The 27,309-nt window shown below is 35.6% G+C and overlaps 1 protein-coding gene across 6 annotated transcripts in view; it reads right to left on the reverse strand.

The window, feature by feature from the left end:
- Positions 1-10,270: 10,270 nt before the first annotated feature.
- LOC144453790 (serine/threonine-protein phosphatase 4 regulatory subunit 3-like) overlaps positions 10,271-27,309 on the reverse strand; it is a 37,699-nt gene continuing 20,660 nt past the window's right edge. The window contains exons 4-17 of one of the 6 annotated variants that reach the window (XM_078145150.1): positions 27,162-27,198; positions 26,533-27,119; positions 22,412-22,555; positions 20,798-20,842; positions 20,419-20,535; positions 19,830-19,884; positions 19,051-19,121; positions 17,914-18,013; positions 17,271-17,429; positions 16,731-16,900; positions 16,079-16,224; positions 14,804-15,003; positions 13,963-14,135; positions 10,271-13,070 (exon numbers count right to left, since the gene is read on the reverse strand). In XM_078145150.1, the coding sequence (XP_078001276.1) occupies positions 12,969-13,070; positions 13,963-14,135; positions 14,804-15,003; positions 16,079-16,224; positions 16,731-16,900; positions 17,271-17,429; positions 17,914-18,013; positions 19,051-19,121; positions 19,830-19,884; positions 20,419-20,535; positions 20,798-20,842; positions 22,412-22,555; positions 26,533-27,119; positions 27,162-27,198 (2,106 nt within the window). In that variant the 3' untranslated portion in view covers positions 10,271-12,968. Of the gene's footprint in view, positions 13,071-13,962; positions 14,136-14,803; positions 15,025-16,078; positions 16,225-16,730; positions 16,901-17,270; positions 17,430-17,913; positions 18,017-19,038; positions 19,122-19,829; positions 19,885-20,418; positions 20,536-20,797; positions 20,843-22,411; positions 22,556-26,532; positions 27,199-27,309 lie in introns of all 6 variants that reach the window. The other 5 variants (XM_078145146.1, XM_078145148.1, XM_078145147.1 and 2 more) reach the window with 5 other exon arrangements.

A 27,309-nucleotide genomic window follows, 5' to 3' on the forward strand; every position in this document is an offset into this window, starting at 1 on the left:
TTCACCATTCTACATCTTACTTCTCAGCTGTTCACCATTCTACATCTTACTTCTCAGTGGATCACCATTCTACATCTTACTTCTCAGCTGATCACCATTCTACATCTTATGTCTCAGCTGTTCACCATTCTACATCTTGCTTCTCAGCTGTTCACCATTCTACATCTTACATCTCAGCTGTTCACCATTCTACATCTTACTTCTCAGCTGTTCACCATTCTACATCTTACTTCTCAGCTGTTCACCATTCTACATCTTACTTCTCAGCTGTTCACCATTCTACATCTTACATCTCAGCTGTTCACCATTCTACATCTTACTTCTCAGCTGTTCACCATTCTACATCTTACTTATCAGCTGATCCCATTCCCCATCTTACTTATCAGCTGTTCACCATTCCCCATCTTACTTCTCAGCTCTTCACCATTCTACATCTTACTTCTCAGCTGATCACCATTCTACATCTTACTTCTCAGCTGATCACCATTCTACATCTTACTTCTCAGCTGTTCACCATTCTACATCTTACTTCTCAGCTGATCACCATTCTACATCTTACTTCTCAGCTGTTCACCATTCTACATCTTACTTCTCAGCTGTTCACCATTCTACATCTTACTTCTCAGCTGTTCACCATTCTACATCTTACTTCTCAGCTGTTCACCATTCTACATCTTACTTCTCAGCTGTTCACCATTCTACATCTTACTTCTCAGCTGTTCACCATTCTACATCTTACTTCTCAGCTGATCACCATTCTACATCTTACTTCTCAGCTGATCACCATTCTACATCTTACTTCTCAGCTGATCACCATTCTACATCTTACATCTCAGCTGTTCACCATTCTACATCTTACTTCTCAGCTGATCCCATTCTACATCTTACTTCTCAGCTGTTCACCATTCTACATCTTACTTATCAGCTGATCCCATTCTACATCTTACTTCTCAGCTGTTCACCATTCTACATCTTACTTATCAGCTGATCCCATTCCCCATCTTACTTCTCAGCTGTTCACCATTCTACATCTTACTTATCAGCTGATCCCATTCTACATCTTACTTCTCAGCTGTTCACCATTCTACATCTTACTTCTCAGCTGATCCCATTCCCCATCTTACTTATCAGCTGATCACCATTCTACATCTTACTTCAAAGGTTTTGCTTTATTGTCTCAGTTAAAATACAAAAGTGCATGTATTATACGGTATATTTGTTTTTGCCTTCAATCAATTTTATTTTATGTGAAATTTCTGTGTGAGATATTAACTGAAGTATTTACCCCTGAAAATTGTGATAATTTGGTGAGCCTGTAAGTTGGCCTAGAGAATAAAATAGATTACAGTTTGCCTTCATGTATATAAGATACCACACACAAGCAGCATATTTGTTGACTATCTGTATAAACATCTGTATGTTGCCATTTCTCTTCCATGCTTAATCCATGGTCTTTCAAATCTTGTACAAACTTAACATTTCATGCTAATCTTGTACAAAGGTGACACTTTCATTCAAACCTTGTACAAAGATGACAGTTTCATTCAAGTCTTGTACAAAGATGACATTTTCATTCAAACCTTGTACAAAGATGACAGTTTCATTCAATCTTGTACAAGTTGAATGGTGACTGGTTCATTCAAATCTTGTACAACATGACAGTTTGAAATTTGTATAAAGATGACACTTTCCCTCACATCTTGAACAAAAATGACACTTTCATGCAAATTCTGTACAACATTGACTCATGCAAATGTACAAAAATGACAATTGTGTTCATAGCTTCTAGAATCTTTTCAGTTTAGAGCTGAGTGAGTATGATATGAATGGATTGGTATACCAAGTACCATGTTTATTCCAAGTAAATGAAAGGAAACTTAATAATTTTCTCCAGAAATATGAAAAGGCTAATAGTTTTTACTGTTCATTGCTGATCTTATACTGGGTCATTTAAACCTTGATGTAAGCTAAGATTAGCAGGCAGTGTTCAGATACCTGGATTAGACCTTTGAAACATTTACCGTAAACTTAGCCACTTACTGTATACTTAGACCATTGAGCCATTTACTGTATATTTAGACCATTGCAGCCACTTACTATATACTTAGACCATTGCAGCCACTTACTGCTTACTTAGACCATTGCAGCCACTTACTGTATACTTAGACCATTGCAGCCACTTACTGTATACTTAGACCATTGAGCCGCTTACTGTAAACTTAGACTATTGCAGCCACTTACTATATACTTAGACCATTGCAGCCATTTACTGTATACTTAGACCATTGCAGACATTTACTGTATACTTAGACCATTGCAGACATTTACTGTAAACTTAGACCATTGCAGCCACTTACTATATACTTAGACCATTGCAGCCACTTACTATATACTTAGACCATTGCAGCCACTTACTATATACTTAGACCATTGCAGCCACTTACTATATACTTAGACCATTGCAGCCACTTACTATAAACTTAGACCATTGCAGCCACTTACTATATACTTAGACCATTGAGCCATTTACTGTATACTTAGACCATTGCAGCCACTTACTATATACTTAGACCATTGCAGCCACTTACTGTATATTTAGAACATTGACCACTTACCTTATACTTAGACCATTGAACCACTTACTATAAACTTAGACTGTTGAAAAGATCTCTCCAAAGAGGATCAGCAGTACATAAAGCATTATATAACCTTCCTGGAAAGAAAACATAGTGCCTTTGGCAAAATGGCTCATTATATTCCTATGTATTTAAATATTACACAAACAATTCTCTTCCTTTGATGATGGCAAAATCTACTAACCAAAAAAGAGGCAGTTATATTCTGCCAAGAACTTTGTAATTATTCTTATTTCAATATTACAATTCTTTTCAATTCTAAATAACTTTGGTGTGTAGATAGATAAAAATTATGCTGTATATTGAGGTCTCTATTTAATGTAAACTTCTTAAACTATTGATGTGCAACAATAATTAAATGAATTCAAACTATTGTTAAGTATGGCATTTGTAGGCACACTGCTTGGAAAATAGTTGACTTAGTATATTGGATGTTTACCTCAGACAATTTTTTCAACCTGTAAAAGATCCACTAACTCTCAGTATGGTAAAACATACATAGAAGTTATAAAGAAATGTTACAGGTTCTTATATTGTACCCAATTTGGAACAAAAGCAAATGATTGTATTTTTAAATTCAGGTTGCATATTTTATAGTATACAGCTATTTTGATGTAATGGTTGTTACATGTACAAGCTTCGTCCAATGCAGACTTGTTATTACCTGTATTTGGTAGTCTAGGCATGGTGACCTTCAGATGTACCTGTGTATGTTATCTGGACATGGATGTTTTCAGATGTACCTATGTATGTAGTCTGGACATGGTGATATTCAGATGTACCTATGTATGTAGTCTGGACATGGTGATATTCAGAAGTACCTATGTATGTAGTCTGGACATGGTGATATTCAGATGTACCTGTGTATGTAGTCTGGACATGGTGATATTCAGAAGTACCTGTGTATGTTATCTAGGCATGGTGACCTTCAGATGTACCTATGTATGTTATCTAGACATGGATGTTTTCAGATGTACCTATGTATGTAGTCTGGACATGGTGATATTCAGAAGTACCTGTGTATGTTATCTAGGCATGGTGATATTCAGAAGTACCTATGTATGTAGTCTGGACATGGTGATATTCAGATGTACCTATGTATGTTATCTAGACATGGATGTATTCAGATGTACCTATGTATGTAGTCTGGACATGGTGATATTCAGATGTACCTGTGTATGTTATCTAGACATGGTGATATTCAGATGTACCTAGTATGTATGTAGTCTGGACATGGTGATATTCAGAAGTACCTGTGTATGTTATCTAGACATGGTGATATTCAGATGTACCTATGTATGTAGTCTGGACATGGTGATATTCAGAAGTACCTGTGTATGTTATCTAGACATGGATGTTTTCAGATGTACCTATGTATGTTATCTAGACATGGATGTATTCAGATGTACCTAGTATGTATGTAGTCTGGACATGGTGATATTCAGAAGTACCTGTGTATGTTATCTAGACATGGTGATATTCAGATGTACCTATGTATGTTATCTAGACATGGTGATATTCAGAAGTACCTGTGTATGTTATCTAGACATGGATGTTTTCAGATGTACCTATGTATGTTATCTAGACATGGATGTATTCAGATGTACCTAGTATGTATGTAGTCTGGACATGGTGATATTCAGAAGTACCTATGTATGTATGTTATCTAGACATGGCGATATTCAGATGTACCTATGTATGTAGTCTGGACATGGTGATATTCAGAAGTACCTATGTATGTTATCTAGACATGGATGTATTCAGATGTACCTAGTATGTATGTAGTCTGGACATGGTGATATTCAGAAGTACCTATGTATGTATGTTATCTAGACATGGCGATATTCAGATGTACCTATGTATGTAGTCTGGACATGGTGATATTCAGAAGTACCTGTGTATGTTATCTAGACATGGATGTATTCAGATGTACCTATGTATGTAGTCTGGACATGGTGATATTCAGAAGTACCTGTGTATGTTATCTAGGCATGGTGATATTCAGATGTACCTGTGTATGTAGTCTGGACATGGTGATATTCAGAAGTACCTATGTATGTTATCTAGACATGGATGTATTCAGATGTACCTAGTATGTATGTAGTCTGGACATGGTGATATTCAGAAGTACCTGTGTATGTTATCTAGACATGGATGTATTCAGATGTACCTATGTATGTAGTCTGGACATGGTGATATTCAGATGTACCTATGTATGTAGTGTGGACATGGTGATATTCAGAAGTACCTGTGTATGTTATCTAGACATGGATGTATTCAGATGTACCTATGTATGTAGTCTGGACATGGTGATATTCAGAAGTACCTGTGTATGTTATCTAGGCATGGTGATATTCAGATGTACCTGTGTATGTTATCTAGACATGGATGTATTCAGATGTACCTATGTATGTAGTCTGGACATGGTGATATTCAGAAGTACCTGTGTATGTTATCTAGACATGGTGATATTCAGAAGTACCTGTGTATGTTATCTAGACATGGATGTATTCAGATGTACCTGTGTATGTTATCTAGACATGGTGATATTCAGAAGTACCTGTGTATGTTATCTAGACATGGTGATATTCAGAAGTACCTGTGTATGTTATCTAGACATGGTGATATTCAGAAGTACCTGTGTATGTTATCTAGACATGGTGATATTCAGAAGTACCTGTGTATGTTATCTAGACATGGATGTATTCAGATGTACCTATGTATGTAGTCTGGACATGGTGATATTCAGATGTACCTATGTATGTAGTCTGGACATGGTGATATTCAGATGTACCTGTGTATGTTATCTAGACATGGATGTATTCAGATGTACCTAGTATGTATGTAGTCTGGACATGGTGATATTCAGATGTACCTGTGTATGTTATCTAGACATGGTGATATTCAGAAGTACCTATGTATGTAGTGTAGACATGGATGTATTCAGATGTACCTATGTATGTATCATACCCTCAGATTTACCCAAAAAGTATGTATGTAGTCTGGACATGGTGATATTCAGAAGTACCTGTGTATGTTATCTAGACATGGTGATATTCAGAAGTACCTGTGTATGTTATCTAGACATGGATGTATTCAGATGTACCTATGTATGTAGTCTGGACATGGATGTATTCAGATGTACCTATGTATGTAGTCTGGACATGGATGTATTCAGATGTACCTATGTATGTAGTCTGGACATGGTGATATTCAGATGTACCTGTGTATGTTATCTAGACATGGTGACCTTCAGATGTACCTATGTATGTTATCTAGACATGGTGATATTCAGATGTACCTATGTATGTTATCTAGACATGGATGTATTCAGATGTACCTATGTATGTAGTCTGGACATGGTGATATTCAGATGTACCTGTGTATGTTATCTAGACATGGTGATATTCAGAAGTACCTATGTATGTAGTGTAGACATGGATGTATTCAGATGTACCTATGTATGTATCATACCCTCAGATTTACCCAAAAAGTATGTATGTAGTCTAGATATGGTGATCTTCAGAAATACCTATGTATGTTATCTAGACATGGAGATATTCAGAAATACCTATGTATGTAGTTTAGGCATGGATGTATTCAGATGTACCTATGTATGTAGCTTGAAGAGTAGTAAATAAGGCAAAACACAGAAATGTAACCTTACATACACCTTATCTATTGCTCTTGAAATGAGAAATGTTTTGGATTTCAAATATAAATTTTGCCATTGATATTTCTATTTTTAAAAAATGTGATAACAGTTTTTTTGTTAAGATACCCATAGACTTCACAGAATGAGAGAACTAATGACATTAAAATGATGTTTTACTTTGAATTGATTTTTCACCATGTCCAAAAATCAGTTATTACTCTCTGTTTTTGAATTTCTATGAATTGCAATAGATTTGTGGCACAATATACTATATTTGACACATTTATTTCACAAACTTAACACTGATGTGATGTCTACAGAATAATATAGTTTCAGTTGTGATGTAAATAGTATACTTAACATATCTACTACTTGCCGTCCTAGGTAATCCTTCTTCTACCAAACTTACTTTATAGCTTCATACATTGATGTGATATGCTATTGTATTTGAATATGCAGTTTAGTCAACAATATTGAAGTAAAATGGTCATGTACATCTTTTGGAAAAACTTATAATTGTGTGTTTACTTACGATGACCAGTTTTCTTGCTGTCATGAGATGAGCACAGTAGAATGTGAACACAAACACAGATTTTATTCTTGTCAAATCATACAGCGCCCTCACACATTCCACTTGGGCACAACCATCAATGCTCTCACCACACACACACACACACACACACACACACACACACACACACACACACACACACACACACACACACACACACACACAGGGCCAGGGCCAGGGAAATGTAATGTTGCCTGAAAGTATTTATATCAGTAATGCATACAAACTGTTGAATAACATTGGTTCAAATAAGTATATTCTCCATATACTATGCTCGCTTGATGTAAGGAAAAAGAAAGGGGACTTAGAGTGAAATGTCCTGTAAAATATGAACTTTTATTGACTATTTACCTTCAATCAAAACTATTCAGATAAGCCTAAAAGTTAGATAAATAAATCCCAGCTACCAATGGTCATAAATAGTGCTCTTAACTTTGAAAATACAAAATAGATCGTTGTCTGGTACAAACTCCTCTGTATGTAAATATGCATTTATAGTGAATCCTGGTGACATAGCCATTGATAGCAGTCTGCTGATTGGCTAAGAAAGGGGTCATGGCCTATGACATAAATGACTGTTAATTTACATTGTAAATATGGTGAGCTGATGAATGCATGTGAAAATGTTATGTGTAAGATCCATACAGAGGAGTTACTACTGGACTTGAAGTTCAGTGCTCCCCCTTCTTTTTCTCACTATATACACTGGCAGTAATGGTTATTGTGTATCCATCCATCCAAACAAACTGAGATGGAGTAAATGCAATCTGATTAAAATTCTATGTAGATGTCGGCTAATTGTTCATTGCTATTTTACCTTCGAGGAGGCGATCAGGATAAAAACGTAAACATGTACCACGAAGGTCAATTCAGGCAAAATAACGAAGGTAAAAATGACAATGAACGATTAGCCAACATCTACATCAGATTTTAATCAGATTGGAGTAAATATTACATACATTCCATAATGCCCCCCTCGCACACACACACACACACACATTCAACCTTACAAAACCAACATTGGATAGCACCCTACCTTTGCAAAACCAACCCTGGTGAATGCCCTCACACAATCAATTTTCTCAAATACATGGGAAGAACACTCTCCTCACCCAGTCAATCATCACATAACACTGGAGTCTGGAGAGTCCCCCTCCCTGCACACAAACATGTACATTCCACCTTTGCAAGAAGTACTGTTATACCATAGGGGCTACAGGAAATGTCCCACTTCTCACCCATCGTAAAATATTACTTCTACAGACTTTTAGATGAGACTAAAATCTTTTTAAACAGCTGCAATGCAGATACATCATTGGAATAGTGCGTCTACCAACAAACACATCACCTGAACTTTGACCTCACAAATATTTTGTCAACAAGCTTTTATCTCTGATTTTCAGGCAATATTTTTCCTATTCAAGCTGAGTCCCCAGTCCCATCAAGTGAGTGTGAAGGGGGACATTTCCTGTAACCTGGATATTATGATTTCTTTTTTGACCGTTTTTTTTTTTCAGGTGTTATCGTGATTTTTCGAATGAGACAACCTATTAGGTTGACAAGGCTCAATATGAGACTGGCTTCATATTGTCCTCTAGTTTGAATCTGATTCTGAATCTGACACTAACTTTATACTTGTCTTGAGAACACCAGCATCCATCCTAGTATATTTAAATAATAACACGTCATGATAGTAGGGGCAATATCATGATTTATTCCCCACCTGAGGGTGGTGTTCATGGTCTTTAAGCTCTTCAATGGAAGTACCACATTTTGTATTTTTACGAAAAAGGAGAGTCTTTACGGTTTCCTAGAAAATGCTATTTACCTAAAGCTAACCCCTAAACATCACCGTTTTATCTGCGATTTAATCTCAAATTTTTTCCTGGATATATATATAAATAATGTATTTGATACAAAAAACAGATAGATAGGTAACTGAGATACTGTAATTCGTCAAAATATTCTACTGCACCGGGAGGAGAATATCCCCTCCCATACCCTTGCTCCCCTCTCCGTATTTTTCACATATACATGTGCCATGTGCACTATTTGTGTATTTCTCAAATAAGAAATTACGAGAGGGGATACCCCATACCCTCGAACTCCCCGCTCATATTTTCAACATCTGCATGTGCCATGTGTACCATTTCTCAAATAAGAATTTAATTCAAACATTTTTGTAGATAGCATTTAAGAATGGCTAGTTGTGTATTAGGCATTCTCAAGATGAAATATAATGGCTAGTTGTGTATTAGGCATTCTCAAGATAAAATATAATGGCTAGTTGTGTATTAGGAATTCTCAAGATAAACTATAATGACTAGTTGTGTATTAGGAATTCTCAAGATAAAATATAATGACTAGTTGTGTATTAGGCATTCTCAAGATAAAATATAATGGCTAGTTGTGTATTAGGAATTCTCAAGATAAAATATAATGGCTAGTTGTGTATTAGGAATTCTCAAGATAAAATATAATGACTAGTTGTGTATTAGGCATTCTCAAGATAAAATATAATGGCTAGTTGTGTATTAGGAATTCTCAAGATAAAATATAATGGCTAGTTGTGTATTAGGAATTCTCAAGATAAAATATAATGGCTAGTTGTGTATTAGGAATTCTCAAGATAAAATATAATGGCTAGTTGTGTATTAGGCATTCTCAAGATAAAATATAATGGCTAGTTGTGTATTAGGAATTCTCAAGATAAAATATAATGGCTAGTTGTGTAGGCATTCTCAAGATAAAATATAATGGCTAGTTGTGTATTAGGCATTCTCAAGATAAAATATAATGGCTAGTTGTGTATTAGGCATTCTCAAGATAAAATATAATGGCTAGTTGTGTATTAGGAATTCTCAAGATAAAATATAATGGCTAGTTGTGTATTAGGCATTCTCAAGATAAAATATAATGGCTAGTTGTGTATTAGGAATTCTCAAGATAAAATATAATGGCTAGTTGTGTATTAGGCATTCTCAAGATAAAATATAATGGCTAGTTGTGTATTAGGAATTCTCAAGATAAAAGCTTGTTCTAAATGAAATTGTAGAAGCATTATGTATTAACGGAAGCCTTTTATAAAAACATTGAAAATAATGCACAATTGGTATTATAACACTGCAGAGTTGTATTTGATTCCGCACATCTATGTTACATTCGTGTTTTATATATATATATATATATATATATATATAAATTTAATATAATTTGTTTATTTTGTATATTCTTCACAAAGGCTTTCTTTACCACATCATTCTTGGAATGTGAACAAATTTGGACCCAGACTCCAAATATAAACTATCATTTGGGCTACCAACATGCTTACCGGGGTAAATGCACATGTGTACACACACACACACACACACACACAAAGTAGTTGACTCAGCAGTTATATGTTGGCTTATCTCAAAGAATCTTTATTTATAGAGATTAACTTGGTTATGATTCATCATTTAAAAACCCCTGGTTCTGGGCTACAACACAGTAACCATAAAATGAAAGGGGTAGCAACACATTTGACATAATATGTTGGACTAGAAAAAACTGCAGTGTTCAGCAAACACCCCATCAATGTGTACAAACTATATAATAGACCACAATTGACTGTATATGACATATACCCATATCTTTTAGTGCTCTCTATTTAAGCCCCCATTTTATCTGATAACAAGCCATGTGGCGTCTGCAATGTATACACCAGCAATCCACATGGAGTCTGTATGGTTGACAGCCACATGGAGTCTGCAATGTATACACCCGCCACATGGAGTCTGCAATGTATATTTGAGAATTTGAAAACATACAAAAATATTTGATAAACTCTATGATAGAATTATAGGCAACAGTTCTGTTCTGTACATTGCACTTATCTACATTGGTAGTGTTTGTTTGTTTTTTGTGGGTTTTTTAAAATTGGATCAGTGCTTGATGGGGTGGATGCTCAACACTGCATTGACATTTTCCAATCTTCCTCAGTGGCTCTACAAATACTCAGAACTATGTATCTTTAGACTTTCTTAAATATTGGATGCACACTGATAGGGGAGATAACATTTGTTTATTTTGTTTTTTTCTAATGGCCTGGTTTACACAACAATTTGGGCTTGGGATAGCTGTCAAGGTGAACATTAGGACAGGTGCTGAGATCTGTATCCAAGTATTCCAGTGGAGAAGTATGGCAATGGAGTGAGTGAGTTGTGGTGTAGAGGGTCAACATGTGATGTTCAGTTTCATTGATATACCAGGATGGAAGACTAGTCATTAGAAATCTCATAACCAACTTCACCATTCATCACTTCATTACTTCAAGCTATAGGATGGTAACTTCCAGACTTCACGCCATAGGGTGGACACTTTCTCATATTTACATCTCTCTAAAGTGAACTGATAGAGAGCACAAGTCACTAGACCTGTCAAATAAGTGACCAAGGTCTTGGAGACTTGGAACTATATCTTGTGGCAACATTTTCTTGTCAGTATGAACCAATAATGAACTCGTCAAAGTGTTCAGGAAGTGAAGTCTGCACATACAGGAATACATCAATCAATGACCTGTGACCTTCATAAATGAATTCAAATACTCACATGAACGTTGACATCGCAAGGAATGAAATCATAAAACAGATCTCTGTACATAAACTATTTGGTCCAGCATGGCTCTATATGAAACAAACTCCTCTCAAATGACAGAGAATATTCCACTGAATATGGAGTGCTACATACATCAGTTTCAGATACAAAATGTAAAATATACAATACAAATTTGATTGGCATACGGACAGTGATTCATAATTACAATGGTTGAATTCTAAGGGTCATTCTATTATGTAACACATGGGACTCAAAATAAATTACATAGGAAAGCTATTTACTTGGCATTGGACTACATACACAATATTCTATTTAAAAAAGAATAAAGGCAAAAAGTACAAAACAAAAAAAGAAAATCAGCATTCAATAAAATTACACAAGTACCCATTTCATTATTCAATTCATTGTCAATTTTCACAAATGTTTAAACTATGATTCCCAAGGCTAGAGTCATTCTAACCCAATCCTGCCATTGCTTAGTAGAGGGACAAAATAAAACACTGGCAGAAAAAAACTATAGTTTTGTATGAGGCAAAAGGAAGAAGAGTAGAAAGTTTGAAATATCTTGTTAAAAATAGATGACAATGACACTTAAGAAATCATAATTATTTTTTACTATTAGCTTAGCTATTTCTACATAGTTCATCATGTTGAATTTACATCAACACACAAATTAAGACCATATTCAACAACATTTGTCCAAAATTTGAAACAGTGTTCATCGTCAAGTCTCAGCCTTGTACATATTTCATACATTCAGAGGAACAATGTCCAAGTTTTTAACATTTTTTTTTGTTTTGTTGGTTGAAAGCTGTGTAAAATCTCCTTGTCTTAGAATGACTAAATCATACTCACAAAATGACAGACCACATCATATTACATAATATCAGTTTTTTACAAAATCCTTCAAGAAAATTCCCTGAATTTTTTGTGTTTTTGAGTTTTCCTTTGATCATAAGTCTGCTCTCACTCACATTGATAATTTTCTACTAGATCTTGTGATTATTAATTTCATTATGGCAGACCAACCACATTAGGAGAATACTAACATTTCTTTTTTGGAGTATTGCTGTATTTACACAGTTGGCAGTACATCAGTTGTTTGCATGCTGACTTGTGTCTGTCTCTCATCTGTGGTATGGTTTGCACAGACTATGCAAAGAAGAGTTAAAAGGACACCACCACAGGTGACAAGTTGTTCTTCTTGTTGTTGTCATAATACTGCAGAAAACACAAAAACAGTTCCATAGCTCATAAAAATAGTATCTATTTCATTTTTAGGTGTTTCAGACAACAGTGAAGACGGAAGTCCAGTCTTGAAGTGATGCTTTGTGATAAGGCTTGGCTGGTAAACAAGGCATTGGGACGTATACATGACGCAATGTGTCTCTGTTTGCCATTACACTGGGAAATACAGAGTTTAGGTGTTGTTGGTGAATTAGGTTGGAATGCCTTGACTACCTTCAATCACTAGAAGCTCATGATGATGGACAGACTGGTTTGGTTGTCATCAGATGAAACGTGGCCGTTTAGTGGCTGGTGGATCATCATCCTCATCGTCATCAGATTCAGAATCCTCATCAGGATAATCTACCAATCCTACGATACCCCCCTGAAAGGGATGACAAAGTTACAACTTTATCACAATACAGGATAATCTATCAATCCTACGATACCCCCCTGAAAGGGATGACAAAGTTACAACTTTATCACAATACAGGATAATCTATCAATCCTACGATACCCCCCCCCCCCCTGAAAGGGATGACAAAGTTACAACTTTATCACAATACAGGATAATCTATCAATCCTACGATACCCCCCCCCCCCTGAAAGGGATGACAAAGTTACAACTTTATCACAATACAGGATAATCTATCAATCCTACGATACCCCCCTGAAAGGGATGACAAAGTTACAACTTTATCACAATACAGGATAATCTATCAATCCTACGATACCCCCCTGAAAGGGATGACAAAGTTACAACTTTATCACAATACAGGATAATCTATCAATCCTACGATACCCCCCCCCCCCCTGAAAGGGATGACAAAGTTACAACTTTATCATAATACAGGATAATCTATCAATCCTACGATACCCCCCTGAAAGGGATGACAAAGTTACAACTTTATCACAATACAGGATAATCTATCAATCCTACGATACCCCCCTGAAAGGGATGACAAAGTTACAACTTTATCACAATACAGGATAATCTATCAATCCTACGATACCCCCCTGAAAGGGATGACAAAGTTACAACTTTATCACAATACAGGATAATCTACCAATCCTACGATACCCCCCCCCCCCCTAAAGGGATGACAAAGTTACAACTTTATCACAATACAGGATAATGTACCAATCCTACAATACCCCCTGAAAGGGATGATAAAGTTACAAGTTTATAATATCAGTGTCTCATTTTATGACATTTGATTGGACAACTTCCTTTTAAACAAATATATAGTGTCCTAACTAACTCATAATGAACTTACTTGGTTGACTTTACGTTGGATGGCATTCTGTGTGTTCCCGGCCCCAGGAGGTGATGTTGCTTTGATAACTAGACTTGGTGGTGGTGAAGGTGATCTGTTACTATTTACTAGTGGATTGGTTGGTCTAGTACTGCTGAACACGTCTTTGTTACCATCTAAATCGTTGTTGTGTCCTTAAGTAAATAACAAAATCAATATAAAAACACAATTATATGGTGACAATATGAAAGTCTCAATTCTAATCATGTTAACTGTTGTTATACATTGACATATGATTCACTCACCTGACCCAAGAAATACCATTAATATAACCATATGACTCACTCAACTGAACCAAGAAATACCATTAATATAACCATATGGCAGGTTGACTTTTCATGAAAATACTTTAATCTCTTTGTATGTCAACTGCAATTGTCTATTTCTGTTTTGTGATTCAAACACCACAACTCGATAATTTCAGCAAGTGATCAAACATCTGTATTATCCTTGTCAGGTGATCAAACATCTGTATTTTCCTTGACAGGTGGTCAACCATCTGTATTTTCCTTGACAGGTGGTCAACCATCTGTATTTTCCCTGACAGGTGGTCAACCATCTGTATTTTCCCTGACAGGTGGTCAACCATCTGTATTTTCCTTGACAGGTGGTCAACCATCTGTATTTTCCTTGTCAAGTGGTCAAAAATCTGTATTTTCCTCATTCAAATCTATGTCAGGGAGTCAACAAGCCCAATGACTCTTATCATAATGTCAACATCTACCTTCGTCAGATGTTATTTCTATGTACTCATTTTGAACACATAGGACATTCATAGCAAAATGTGGATTGATTGATTTACCTTTCTTTCCATCTATAATTTTTGAAATATGATCCAACTCAGCATCCATTTTGGTTTTGAGCATATCTGATACAGGTACAATGGCTTCACCATCCTCTGACTCATCCTCCTGATCAAACCAGATCTCTTCCTCATCGTCAAGTGATCTGGCATCCCGCCTAAACCGACTGTTGTGTAAGATGGCTGGTTGGTGCACACTACTGTAAAACAGAAATGGGTTTCTGGAACATCACAAAACAAGACAAATTGATCTTTTTAAACTTTTGGGATTTCATACAGCGAGAAAAGGCAGTGACCAACGAAGACAGTTGATTTCAGGTGATACTGCAAGAAGGCACTGCAGTAGCCAGGAAAAACAGTGCTACATGTTAGATTAAGTAAAGTAACACTATTTACACTGTAGCCACAGAGGTAAGGGGTAATCTATGTGCCAACCAAAAACAAAACATCACTCTCAAACAAGCCACAAGGTATTCTTTCCTACTGAAAATGCAACATACAGCCAGTCATAGCCATAACCATGATCACAGTCAGTCACAGTCACAGTCACAGTCATAGTCATGTCATGGTCATGGTCATGGTCATGGTCACAGCCACAGCTATGCTATAGTCATGTCATGGTTATAGTCATAGTCACGGTCGGTCATAGTCACAGTCAGACATGGTCATAGTCATGGTCAGTCATGATCATAGTCATGGCCAGTCATATTCATAGTCATGGTCAGTTATGACATAGTCATGGTCAGTCATATTCATAGTCATGGTCAGTCATATTCATAGTCATGGTCAGTCATGATCATAGTCATGGTCAGTCATAGTCATAGTCATAGTCATGGTCAGTTATGATCATAGTCATGGTCAGTCATAGTCATAGTCATGGTCGGTCATATTCATAGTCATGGTCAGTCTTGATCATGGCCTTGGTCAGTCATGATCAAAGTCATGGCCAGTCATGATCATGGTCAAAGTCAAGGTCATGGTCACAGTTATGGTCATTGTTTTTAGTGATTTTCATCTCCACATTTTGACAGTATGACATGCATCCCCATTTACTACCTCCAAACATGACACATACTTTATAACAGTATAATTTCTCTTTGCATATCATTTCACTGTGGCTGTCAATACAAACATTCTTCAGTTTCATACAAAAATATGTCAATATTGCTGAATCTGTCTTTGGAATCGCTACATCCCTCAGCCATCAAACACACTCAAAAGTCAGCTGTACATCTCTGTATCTCTACTACATGGAATCCATGCATACCCACTTACTTTTCAAGAGCTGGCTTGTCACTCAGTCTGTCTTGTTGCTGGTCATATTTGATTTTGAGTACTTTGAAGGTCTGTACATAGTTGATGTCTTGAAATGTGTCATTATGACTTTCTATCACATAGGTGATCAATGACTTGATGTCTTCCTGCAATTTAACAACAAAACATGTCTTGTCTCACTTTCTAGTCATCCTTGGTAGCATGATTCAAAGGAATTTCCAAGTTGTAAACAGACAAATCACATGTCATCCCGTGACCCCAATGAAGAGAGGTCACCTATAGTGACAGTATTGACAATCCATGATAAAACTCTTTTGACTCCTAGTATTGTCTCTTCAGTCTATCTAGGTCATCACTTGAAGAGAAGATCATACCCTATAATCAGGCCAAGCATTTAAGTCAATTATACTAAGGTCAGAGTAAAAACATTGCACTGTCTGTCTGGAATGTGATCACTTTATTGAAATAGTCTTGTCTTACAACACTTAGTGGCATTTCTTTGCAGGGTTTCACTTCATATGTCCTGGCATGATACTACAAGTACCATATCAAGCAAAAGTTTTACTCGTCACTATTTCAGTAATTTTAAGAAGTTCTTGAAGAACAGTTAAATAGACAGAAATACAAAAAGCATATGGAAGTGATTACTTACCATCCTAATGAATTCAAATAGTTCTAACACTGCTGAGTTGAGCAGATTGTATCTGTCTCCATTAGCTTGAAATGCATCTATCAATGGCTGGAACAAGTCTCCTTTTATCAGGTAACGGTTGTAAAATTCATCCTTCAGACCTACTATTCTACGGACAAACCGTACTACACCTAAAGAGTAAGACAAGCAATATACTTTAAAACATGGTTATACAACATCTGCCATTCTAAATCAAGTAAACTCTTCCATACATTATGTAATTAAGTTATACTAACTTCTGTTACTCTGATAAGTGTCACATCTTTGTGTGACATTTCCTCTCTCAACCAAGAACAACGTCAGTCTAGTATAATTCTGTCAAACCATATCATATTTGACAACAACAAAAAAACTGTTTACCCTTAAATTAAATGATATTTTTAAATAGTAACCACTCATATTCAGAAAGTTCATGGCCTGTTTATATTAAACTGTTGATAGTAAGGTGAACAAGAAATGCGTATGTGTGACCAGTTGCTTGGTAGTAGAGATATTACTTACTCAGGACTAAAAACATGTGTTTGGACTTCATGAGGACTAGTACCCTGCGCAGGAAATCTTTAGTCATGATGTAATTCTTGATGTGATATGTATGGTGCTCCACACAAAACGACAACAACTCTAAGATGATACTCAGTAACTGGGCTGTTTGATAGTCATCTGTAAAAAAAGACAATGGTACAATCTGTGTCATCTTAAAATCATTTTCAAATGTCCTAATGTCCAACATAGATAGAAGGACTAGTTTCACATGTAACAGTTAAATTGCAATAGATCAATGACTGACTAAGTGGTCCAAAAGTCTATCACAGTGAAAGCCACAGTAGTTGTAACTTTTGATTTACTGTCTACATTTCTAGTATGTGACTCAAACTTACTAAGTATTGCTACCTACTAGTTTCAGCATGTATTATATCCCACAGACTTGACTCCTTACACAGCAAACTAGCTTACTGGACAAATTACTTTTCACATATACACAACAAGAGCCAAGTCAGGATTGATAATAGACATTACACTGAGAGATACACTGTAAACATATACAATTCTTTCCAATTCTATAGTCATATTCAAACCAAACACTTCATAATAGTAGTCCTTTTTAGCTCAGACTAGTTTGATGATTCCAAAATGACATACATACCTTTACTTGGTTTGTCTTCTGTTGTGTTTGCTAGCACTGGTGCCGTTAAAACATGCATACAATGCTTGTAAAAGAAACTTAAAAACTCTGTCTTCTCTGTCTTCTGATCGAAAAAAAGAAAAGAAAGAACGTTAACCTCCATGTTTTTGGAAAGGTAAAGCACAGTAAGGCTTGTTCACATTGAATCCAGTAACATATTGAGTCCATAGAAAACTGTGGCATTGTTTTTGTCTATACATGAAAATGTAGTTTCCGTAGATGATAGTTTCCGTGGCCGGTTCACATTCCGGATTTTCCAAGCCTTCCCATACGTACTCTTAATAGTACATACGATCATGGGATATCATTGACCATTTTTATATTGTATCTATGAATACAAATGAAAACTTAAAATGTACACTTATTCTTAAAGAATAACTACTCTGGTATGATATGATCAAGTTTGGCTTTGAATTGCAATTGTTGTAGCACGAAATGCCTGCCATGTCTTTTTGTTCTTGAAACATTTGTTCACTCTCTAATGTTAAGATCTGAAAAAATATGCTAATAGTATGCAAATTGATATGTAAATTAGGCTGCCCCTTTATTTTTCATAATTATGGAGAACCCTGATACAGTAATTAACTACTTGTGAAGTTTCCAAACACAAGTACAGTATTCTAAACATACATAATGTACATGAAACACTAGGTTGAAAATAAAGCTATTACATGTACTTAACATTATAAATGATCATCACTTGTAATCGCTGCTAAATATATTTATCCGTATGTTGTAACCTTTACTTTTCATGAATTTCTTATTTGAGTAATTGTAATCTATATGGCTATGTAGTACCAATGCAAAGGAAATTTCACGTTCTACATGACGAATAAAGTAATTATTATCATTATTATCATTATCTAATGATCAGCATTGCGTAACTTTGATTAGTCAAGTCAGCTATAGAGTAGTAGTAGTAGTAGTAGTAGTCGTGGTAGTAGTAGTCGTCATCGTCGTTGTCGTCATCGTCGCCACCTACACCACCATCGCCGCCATCGTCATCGTAGTAGTAATAGTAGTAGTAGTGTCACATTATTGTGTTGTTATTCTCTATATTACATGTAATACTAATATATGACTTACATTTAAACTCACATTCCCCAACATGTTCTCAGGGTCAATGAGAATTCGTATAAGTCCCATTAGTTGGACAGCGCCACCAAGTTCTGAAAAATATGCAAATTCATTATAATTAAACTAAGACAACTTGCAAGAAAATGTACTGAGTATAATAATGACCTTTTACATCAGAAAGAAATCTGGAAATATTTGTGAAGTACATGAAATATAACATTGGAAATGTGACACCATTTGCACAGGAACTGACACATCAAAGTGTGCATCAATCTGATTAAAATCCGATGTAGATGTCGGCTAATCGTTCATTGCTGAGTGATCGAAGGCGGCGATCACTTGGAACAAAACAAACGACACAAAATGATGGAAATAGAGGTAAATAAAGCATTTAGCAGCTTTCAGCACATCAGATTTTAACAAGATTGCACAGTGTAGATTTCCATAAACCACACATAATTAATACCATACAATACAATACAATGAAATACAAGACAGCGACAGACATACAGATACAGATACAGATACAGATACAGATACAGATACAGATACAGATACAGATACAGATACCATTATCTACTGGTGGTCTGTGCAAAACACATTTCAGCAATCATTAATTTCCTTGTATTTTCCTTACTAAAACTGGTATAATCTACAGGTGTCTGTACAGTGATAAAACAGTCTCCCTCATATAAGTGTGTATGTTGCTTGTCAAGGAACCCATTTTCAAAAAGAATACATGACAATGTACTAAAAGAGCACACCAAAGACTACTTTGCTTGTCAGCTTTAGTTACTTACCTTTGTCAGGGTCACAGATCATTTGTTCTATGACAAGATTCATTAATAATACATCCTACAAATGAGAACAAAAATAATCAATGAAACCAATATTAGCATCAGACCTTATAAATTGTATTCAGTGTAACTACAGAAATGGTCACTTTGATTGTTAGTAATACTTGTAATGTCTCTAGAACCATGTCAAATGTTGCAATTGTTACTGGGGTGGTAGAATGGGGAGTAGTGGTGAGGCGTTTGCCAAGGGTGGTAGGATGGGGAGTGGTGGTGAGGCATTTGCCAAGGGTGGTAGGATGGAGAGTAGTGGTGAGGCGTTTGCCAAGGGTGGTAGGATGGGGAGTGGTGGTGAGGCATTTGCCAAGGGTGGTAGGATGGGGAGTAGTGGTGAGGCGTTTGCCAAGGATGTTAGGATGGGGAGTGGTGGTGAGGCATTTGACAGGGTTGGTAGATGGGGAATGGTGGTGAGGTGTTTGACAGAAGTGGTAGATGGGGAGAAGTGGTGAGAAGTGTTTGTCTTTCATTGAATCTGTGCAAAAGACAATTACATCTCTAGGAAACAAGATAAAGGGATAAAGGGATAAAATCTTACATCATCCTGAGTATTTGCTTCTTGTAGAACAAATTCCCTGACCATTGAAGGACTGTACTCAACAATGTATGCAAAGATGTCAATGGCTGCTTGCCTCACATCATTGTCATCCATTGCCTGCAAAGTAAACAACAACAAATCAATTCATTTTGAAAACAAAGCAAGACAATAAATTCAAATACATGGCAAACTTAGCATCAACTATGTGTACAACTATGTTTTATGATAAATTGCTAAAGTGAAAACAAACACTGTAAAAAAACATTTCATAGCTGAATTTATGCCTAAATTATGTATGACTATGGAAGGTTTGAAACACACCAACCTTGATATGACATTGAATTACATATCTGATTGCAATAGTATTTATGTAACTTACCAATATAACCTCTAATGCAGGTAAAACACCTAAATTTGATAGCATCTGAAACAATAACAATACAATCATATGAATTAGATGTCAAAATACAGTATATGCAATGATGCCAAGATAACATAGCTGACACAAATGTACACTACATATACTACAATATGTTACTACGGCAACAGTCTTCAGTACAGCTTAGTAGCATCACATTAGAATTAGAAAATCATAGCTTACACATTTGTATCTATTGAAACTATCTGTCTATAAGGTCAGAGGTCGAGGTAGCTTTTTTCTGATGAGTACCTGGGATGCGTTCCTGCCAAAATTAGCATCAAAATCCCATTACAGTGGTGCGTCTTTTCCAAATTTGCATGCACACTGCATGTATTGCAGATGTATACGAAATACATGTACGTTACACATGTAAATACATGTACATGAAATGAACACGTCATTCTCCTGCACACCGTATACAAGTACATAGTTTGCACTTCCAAAAAGAAAACATTTATATGCAACAATACTCTATACAGTGGTTTAATTTGATCTTTCTAGATTTTCTATTTTCTATGGTAAGATGGTAACTGTCAATTTGACAGACACAGTTGTAAAAGCATTTGATACAAATTTTGTGTCACTGAGAAGAACTGTTAACTCTGTATACGTGAAGCTATTCGTTTATTCTTGAACGATGCCTTAACATAACATGTGAACCATGTTCTCCTCAGATAGACGAAGAGCATGTAGTGAACTGTAAATTCATGTAATGTGTTCAATCTCATAACGAAGCTCAAAAAAAAATTTCAGTTTTAGTGAGAATGAAATGGTGACATGGCAGTATGATTTTATCTACGTGAAGTTTTCAGCATAGACTGTCCACCAATGTGGTCTATTAAATCATCGCTTCACCCATGAGGGAAGATGCTTCACCGTAATGGCCATGCTATCAATGGAAACCCTTTCTAATCATGTGGATATTAACAAGTAACCAATCACGTGGATAAGTAATGATAATATCCCATAGTTTTCTAAACTACCCAAGACGTACTCTCCACGTCAAGAAATGGTCATGGGGCACATGAAACGGTTTAAACGTTTTGCATACGATGGGTCATATTCAAATTTAACAGGTCACACTGCACATAAAGATTTAGAAAATAGTTACAAGCAGAACTGACTAAATCCACGATGTCATGCTCTACAATTTCGAAGCAAAGATGATAACCATACGTTTGCCAACAGTAAGCCCCATTTGTCCCAGCTGTTTATGACACGTCCCCAGTGATGCATACATCCAAAAAAGTGTCCCAAGTGTCAAATATGGCGTCAAATATGCACAAACAACACGTTCACGCGATCTCTGAAGGTACATACCAATTTCATTCAATTTTTGCACAAATATTTGTCACAATTCACAAGTCAGTCAGGATTTCTGAAATACATATCATCTAAGTTTTGATGAAATCAAACACAACTCAATTTATCCACTGTCTTTATATATTCATCACAAGTTGAGATGTTATAAAGATACCAATGCTAACGTAAACTTGTTTTAATTTTAAGTTTAAGTTATTCAAATAAATCAGACAGCCACATTTGTTAGAACACATTGTAAGGTATACATACCTTGAAAACAGCTTCTCTATTTTGAAATGTCTGTGCAAATGTACAATATTCCTTTAGAAAGAAGACCAGTTCTTTCCTTCTATTGTCATCTGTAGCTTCATCTGTCAGTTGTGCAAATATCTCCGGAAGAAATTTGTCGTCATCCTACAACAGATAAAATGTGTTGTAAATTATAGGACCACTTACTGTAGGTCAAAATAACATGATTAACCATTCTTAAACTCCAACCTTTTAATACAGACATATTTTGTTAACCAAAATCAGGAATTCTTCTTGTTCACTTGATCACAAAAATGGACCACAACCATTTTGGATATGTTCCATTGCTTATCTGCAATCAAACCTTAGCACTTCAATAACACGTCTAAAACGACTTTTGTGCATACTTAGTCCGGCACAATCACAGCAATTTTAATATGACAAGATCAACTTTGACATGTACTGTATAAAGACTTGTTAGACTTAGTGATACAGTGATTGTTATAGTCAATATTAGACTTAGAGATACAGTGATTGTTATAGTCAATATTAGACTTAGCGATACAGTGATTCTGTTAGTTACTGTCGCTGTACTTTCATTCACAGCTTATGATACACTTTGCAACACAATGACCTTACAACTGACCTAATTCAAGGGTCAAGTCTAAACAACACTCAAATATCTTAAACCTGCAATTAGCCAAAAGACTTGGCTATCTAGTTGGACAATATCTTCACCAGTTCAACTCCTGGTGTCAAATAGGTAAGTTTGTGGGCTAGATAAGTATATTAAGTATACAAAGTCAGTTTAGGACTCACTCTTCACCACTTTTAAATGAGCTGGAAATTCTTGATGTATATAAGCTGCATAGGTTCATGACCAGTACCTTTGTTTATGATTTGCTGCACAATAATTTACCACACTCTATTGATAAATACTGCAATGTGTTAAACTATGACTACAATACATGACAAAAAGACCAGGACAATTTATGTGTACCTTCTATTAAACATATTATGGTAAACAATCAATGACATACACAGGTATTATTATATACATAGACCCTCATATTCCCAGGGTGTGACATCAAAGTATAGAAATGATATGAAATCCATACATGTCATATTCCTATACTTTGACTATAATTTAAAATCCGATGTGGTGAAAGCATCTAAATGCTTTAGTTACCTCTATTTCCAGCATTTTGTGTCATTTGTTTTTGTACGATCATTCGGTACAAAAACAAACGACACAAAACGATGGAAGCATTTAGATGCTTTCACCACATCGGATTTTAATCAGATTGACTTTGACATCACAGTATTTTAATATGGTCGGAACTACTTTGAATTATTTGTAAACATCATCAACCTGTACAGTTACGATGACGATGTTGTTGTTGTTGTTGTTGTTGTTTGAAAATATGGTTTCCTTGCTATTCATGGATTGCTGTACATTGACCATCATGATCAGTGTAAACTGTGAACAAATACATTCCTTTCATTTTGCCTCTCAGAGATATATGGGGGGGGGGGGGGGGATATCGAGGGTAGAGCTACATTTGCATATTTATTTACACCCTAAACTTGTACCATTATTTACTGTTTCCAGGGGTCAGACACAATTAGCATTGCTATTTTCTGACTCCTGTTATTCGATCTGATAGTTTGATTCTTTGTAGCTATATTTGTAATGTCATTTTTCTCTTCTCTTTTTGATCAGGTAATAAAAGATATCATATCATATCATATCATATCATATATACATAAAGGACCTCTCAGTAAGTTACAACACTAAAAAATACAAGTCATTCTTTTCATGGATTTGCAGCCATTCAGTATTTATGCATTCAAATCTTTTTAGTCAATAATTGATATGAAAAGTGAAAAGAAATATACATTTTCTGTTATCTAATTGTTCTTCGTAACAAAAATCATAACCTTTAATTTATAACATGTCTGATAATTTCTTCAAATAAATTCTGTGAAATGTTTAGGATTTTCTGCTCAAACAGATGGCTGAGACTTGAACTATGCCATGGATAAAATCCTTTAAACAAACTCTACATATCTTGTGTATTATTCATGACATACTTTCCAGGCTTTGCTTTGTTGTTTAACCAACAATTATTAAGGTTTCCAAAGAATGTCAGTATTGGCTCTCTAGATCATAAACCCATGACAGTTATGCCTGATCACATTCCAGTTGTCTTTGCATGACCCTAACTGACCCTTACTATCTTAGGGCTCTATTGTTTACATAAGATATCCTAGGATTGACATGAGGTGTATCTACTACTAGTACTAGTAGACACACAATATAACACAACAACATGACATCAATCATTATAGACAAATAATCCATCTAGTTGGTAATTTACTAGGGTATAGCTATATTTGGGAGGACCTAATTTAGGTTGGCAATCTAAATGTAATCAGAACATACCACACTTTAGTTTCTTGAAAACACCATCCTGTGATATAAGTTATAAATTGATTAGTCAATAGGCTGACTACATTACTATTGTGTTATCAGGGGTGAAAACAACCATCCTTATGTAATTAAAATAGAATATGTGACTTGATTTCTAATTGTAATAACTTGCCACACATCTGCCTATATTTCAATATTCTAGAGCTTGTAAGCCACCAACTGTTAGTGTTACATGTATTGCTGTATCAACAGATGGCTTGCTGCAAGTGCTATAAGACTGCCTGAGTTATATCACGTTACATCGACCTATACAACTACATTACATGTAGTATGTACTTCCCTCCTTTTCAGGCTTTCTAAAACTTCAACTTAAAACTTATTTCATTACTTATAAAAGTAGCATAATTATGAGTTTCTGTGTAAATCAAACATGATTAACATTACTATGCTAACTCTTCTACTATATATTAGCATGTTGTAAGATGGTCTAATAATGAAATTTTCAAGACAGAGACAGACAGACAGACGGACACACACACACACACACACACACACACACACACACACACACACAGTCTTGACAACATTCCATCAAACAAACACATCAATCTGTCGACAGTGTTCCATCACGAACATGTTACAGTAGTTTTTGTTAATTTGCTATATTCAGATGACCTCACATGACCTATGAACAACACTTCACAGATCAATGACTTGGGGCAATTTCATTATTGGTTTTGTTCATTCTTCATTGTCTAATAAAAAGACATACCTGAAGCAAGTACATATTCTGAATTCTAAACACTGCTTTAAAATCTTTAACTGTACCTGTATTAGATGTAGCATGGGTGACCAACCTCATCTTGTGGTATAAAAGAGGTCCCCCTATAGAAGCCAGCCATTATTTCCTTTATACAAAATATGCAGCTATGCCTCATATTCCTTACTTGCTTGCAAACTAATACAAAAGGAGTATTAATTTACCAGTTATCGAGAGTGGGCCACTACCATGCACTGTGGTGTTACAGAGTTCATGTGTGAACTACTAGTATATTAAAACTGCATACAGTACACACTTATAACACAGTAAATTGTACCCCAGCCTCTTCAACACATTCCTACAGATACAGGTAATAAAGTGTATACCCCATAATATGGTGTTTCATTGAAAATAAATGGTAACCACATCCATACATATTGCAATATCATATTATGGAATCCTTGTTTTCCTATCATATCTCTAACACGACTGACAGCTGTTCAATGTAGTCATGTCAAGTATACTACATAAGCCATGAAATCACTCCAATTGGTTTTAATAGTGTAGTGGGTGACCTCAATCTCTCATCAAAGTTCAGAGTTCAGGAAAGTGTTGGGGTATTGCTTTCTGCAATTACATTTGGAACTCAGGTATTGCATATGTTCTTATCCATTAAATTTCCAGTGTTGTTAGGCTCAGAACCTTATCTTTTCAGGCAGCTGTACTTTCACATTCTCTGGAATTTCTGCAGTTTTAGCTATAAATGTTAGAACTAAATGTGATGTGTTCTTTCAGAAGACCACCATTAATATTCAAATCACAGACATAAACAGAGACAAATATCACGAAGAAAACCAAAATACAACAGTTTATGAACATAAAAAGATGTATATATGACATCATCTCCATTAAGCATAATTAAGCATGAAATCACCCACTTGAACTTACCTGTATCATGCTGACAATTTCGATTTTGTTAAAAAATATAAAGGAATTGAGCGTTGATAGCATATTCTCCTCAAAGACTGAAGGCGTGGGCAGCACAACGTCTTGAATATATTGAACTCGGTAAGTCTGATGAATTTTATGTAACAATTCTAGATTTGTGATTGGAATGACTTCCTTGAAGTGAGCCTTGGAATTTAAGTACTCCCTGTGCCTGACTGGCTGTGGTTGATTGGGGTCATATTCTAAACATCCTATAACGTCCATTACAATATCGTCTGAAAACATTATTTCCAATAAAGCATTCTTGTTCAGTAAAAATATGCTTTTCAAAATGTCATAGAGGTGATGTAGGCCTTCAATATTCTCCAAGTCTTCACACATATGGAAAAGCTCTATTAATTTCTTCACGTAGTGGTCGTTTTCTATGGCGATTGCTAGCTTCTCTCGGCGGATGGGTGATGGGAGCACACTGTTAAAAAGTTCTGATATTTCTTCTAGTTTACTGAGTTCACAAGGTGGTAGTTCAATTGGGGGAGCCGCATCATGGATCTCTTCAAACCTCTCCTCTTCCGATTCTTCTACGATGTCTTGAGAAATCTCCTGAGACTGTGGGATGCTGTGTGTGATGCCTTGTGTGATGTCTACTGAAGGGTCCTTTCCTTGTACCTAAGGAATAAAATCCAGATATACAAAATAAGTAAATAAAAGAACACAAGTTTGAATTTCCACACATGGATGGTCAAGATACATTCTGGAATCTATAAAACCAGTCAAGAA

The sequence above is a fragment of the Glandiceps talaboti genome, chromosome 2 (assembly GCF_964340395.1).
Source record: "Glandiceps talaboti chromosome 2, keGlaTala1.1, whole genome shotgun sequence".
Classification (NCBI taxonomy): domain Eukaryota; kingdom Metazoa; phylum Hemichordata; class Enteropneusta; family Spengelidae; genus Glandiceps; species Glandiceps talaboti.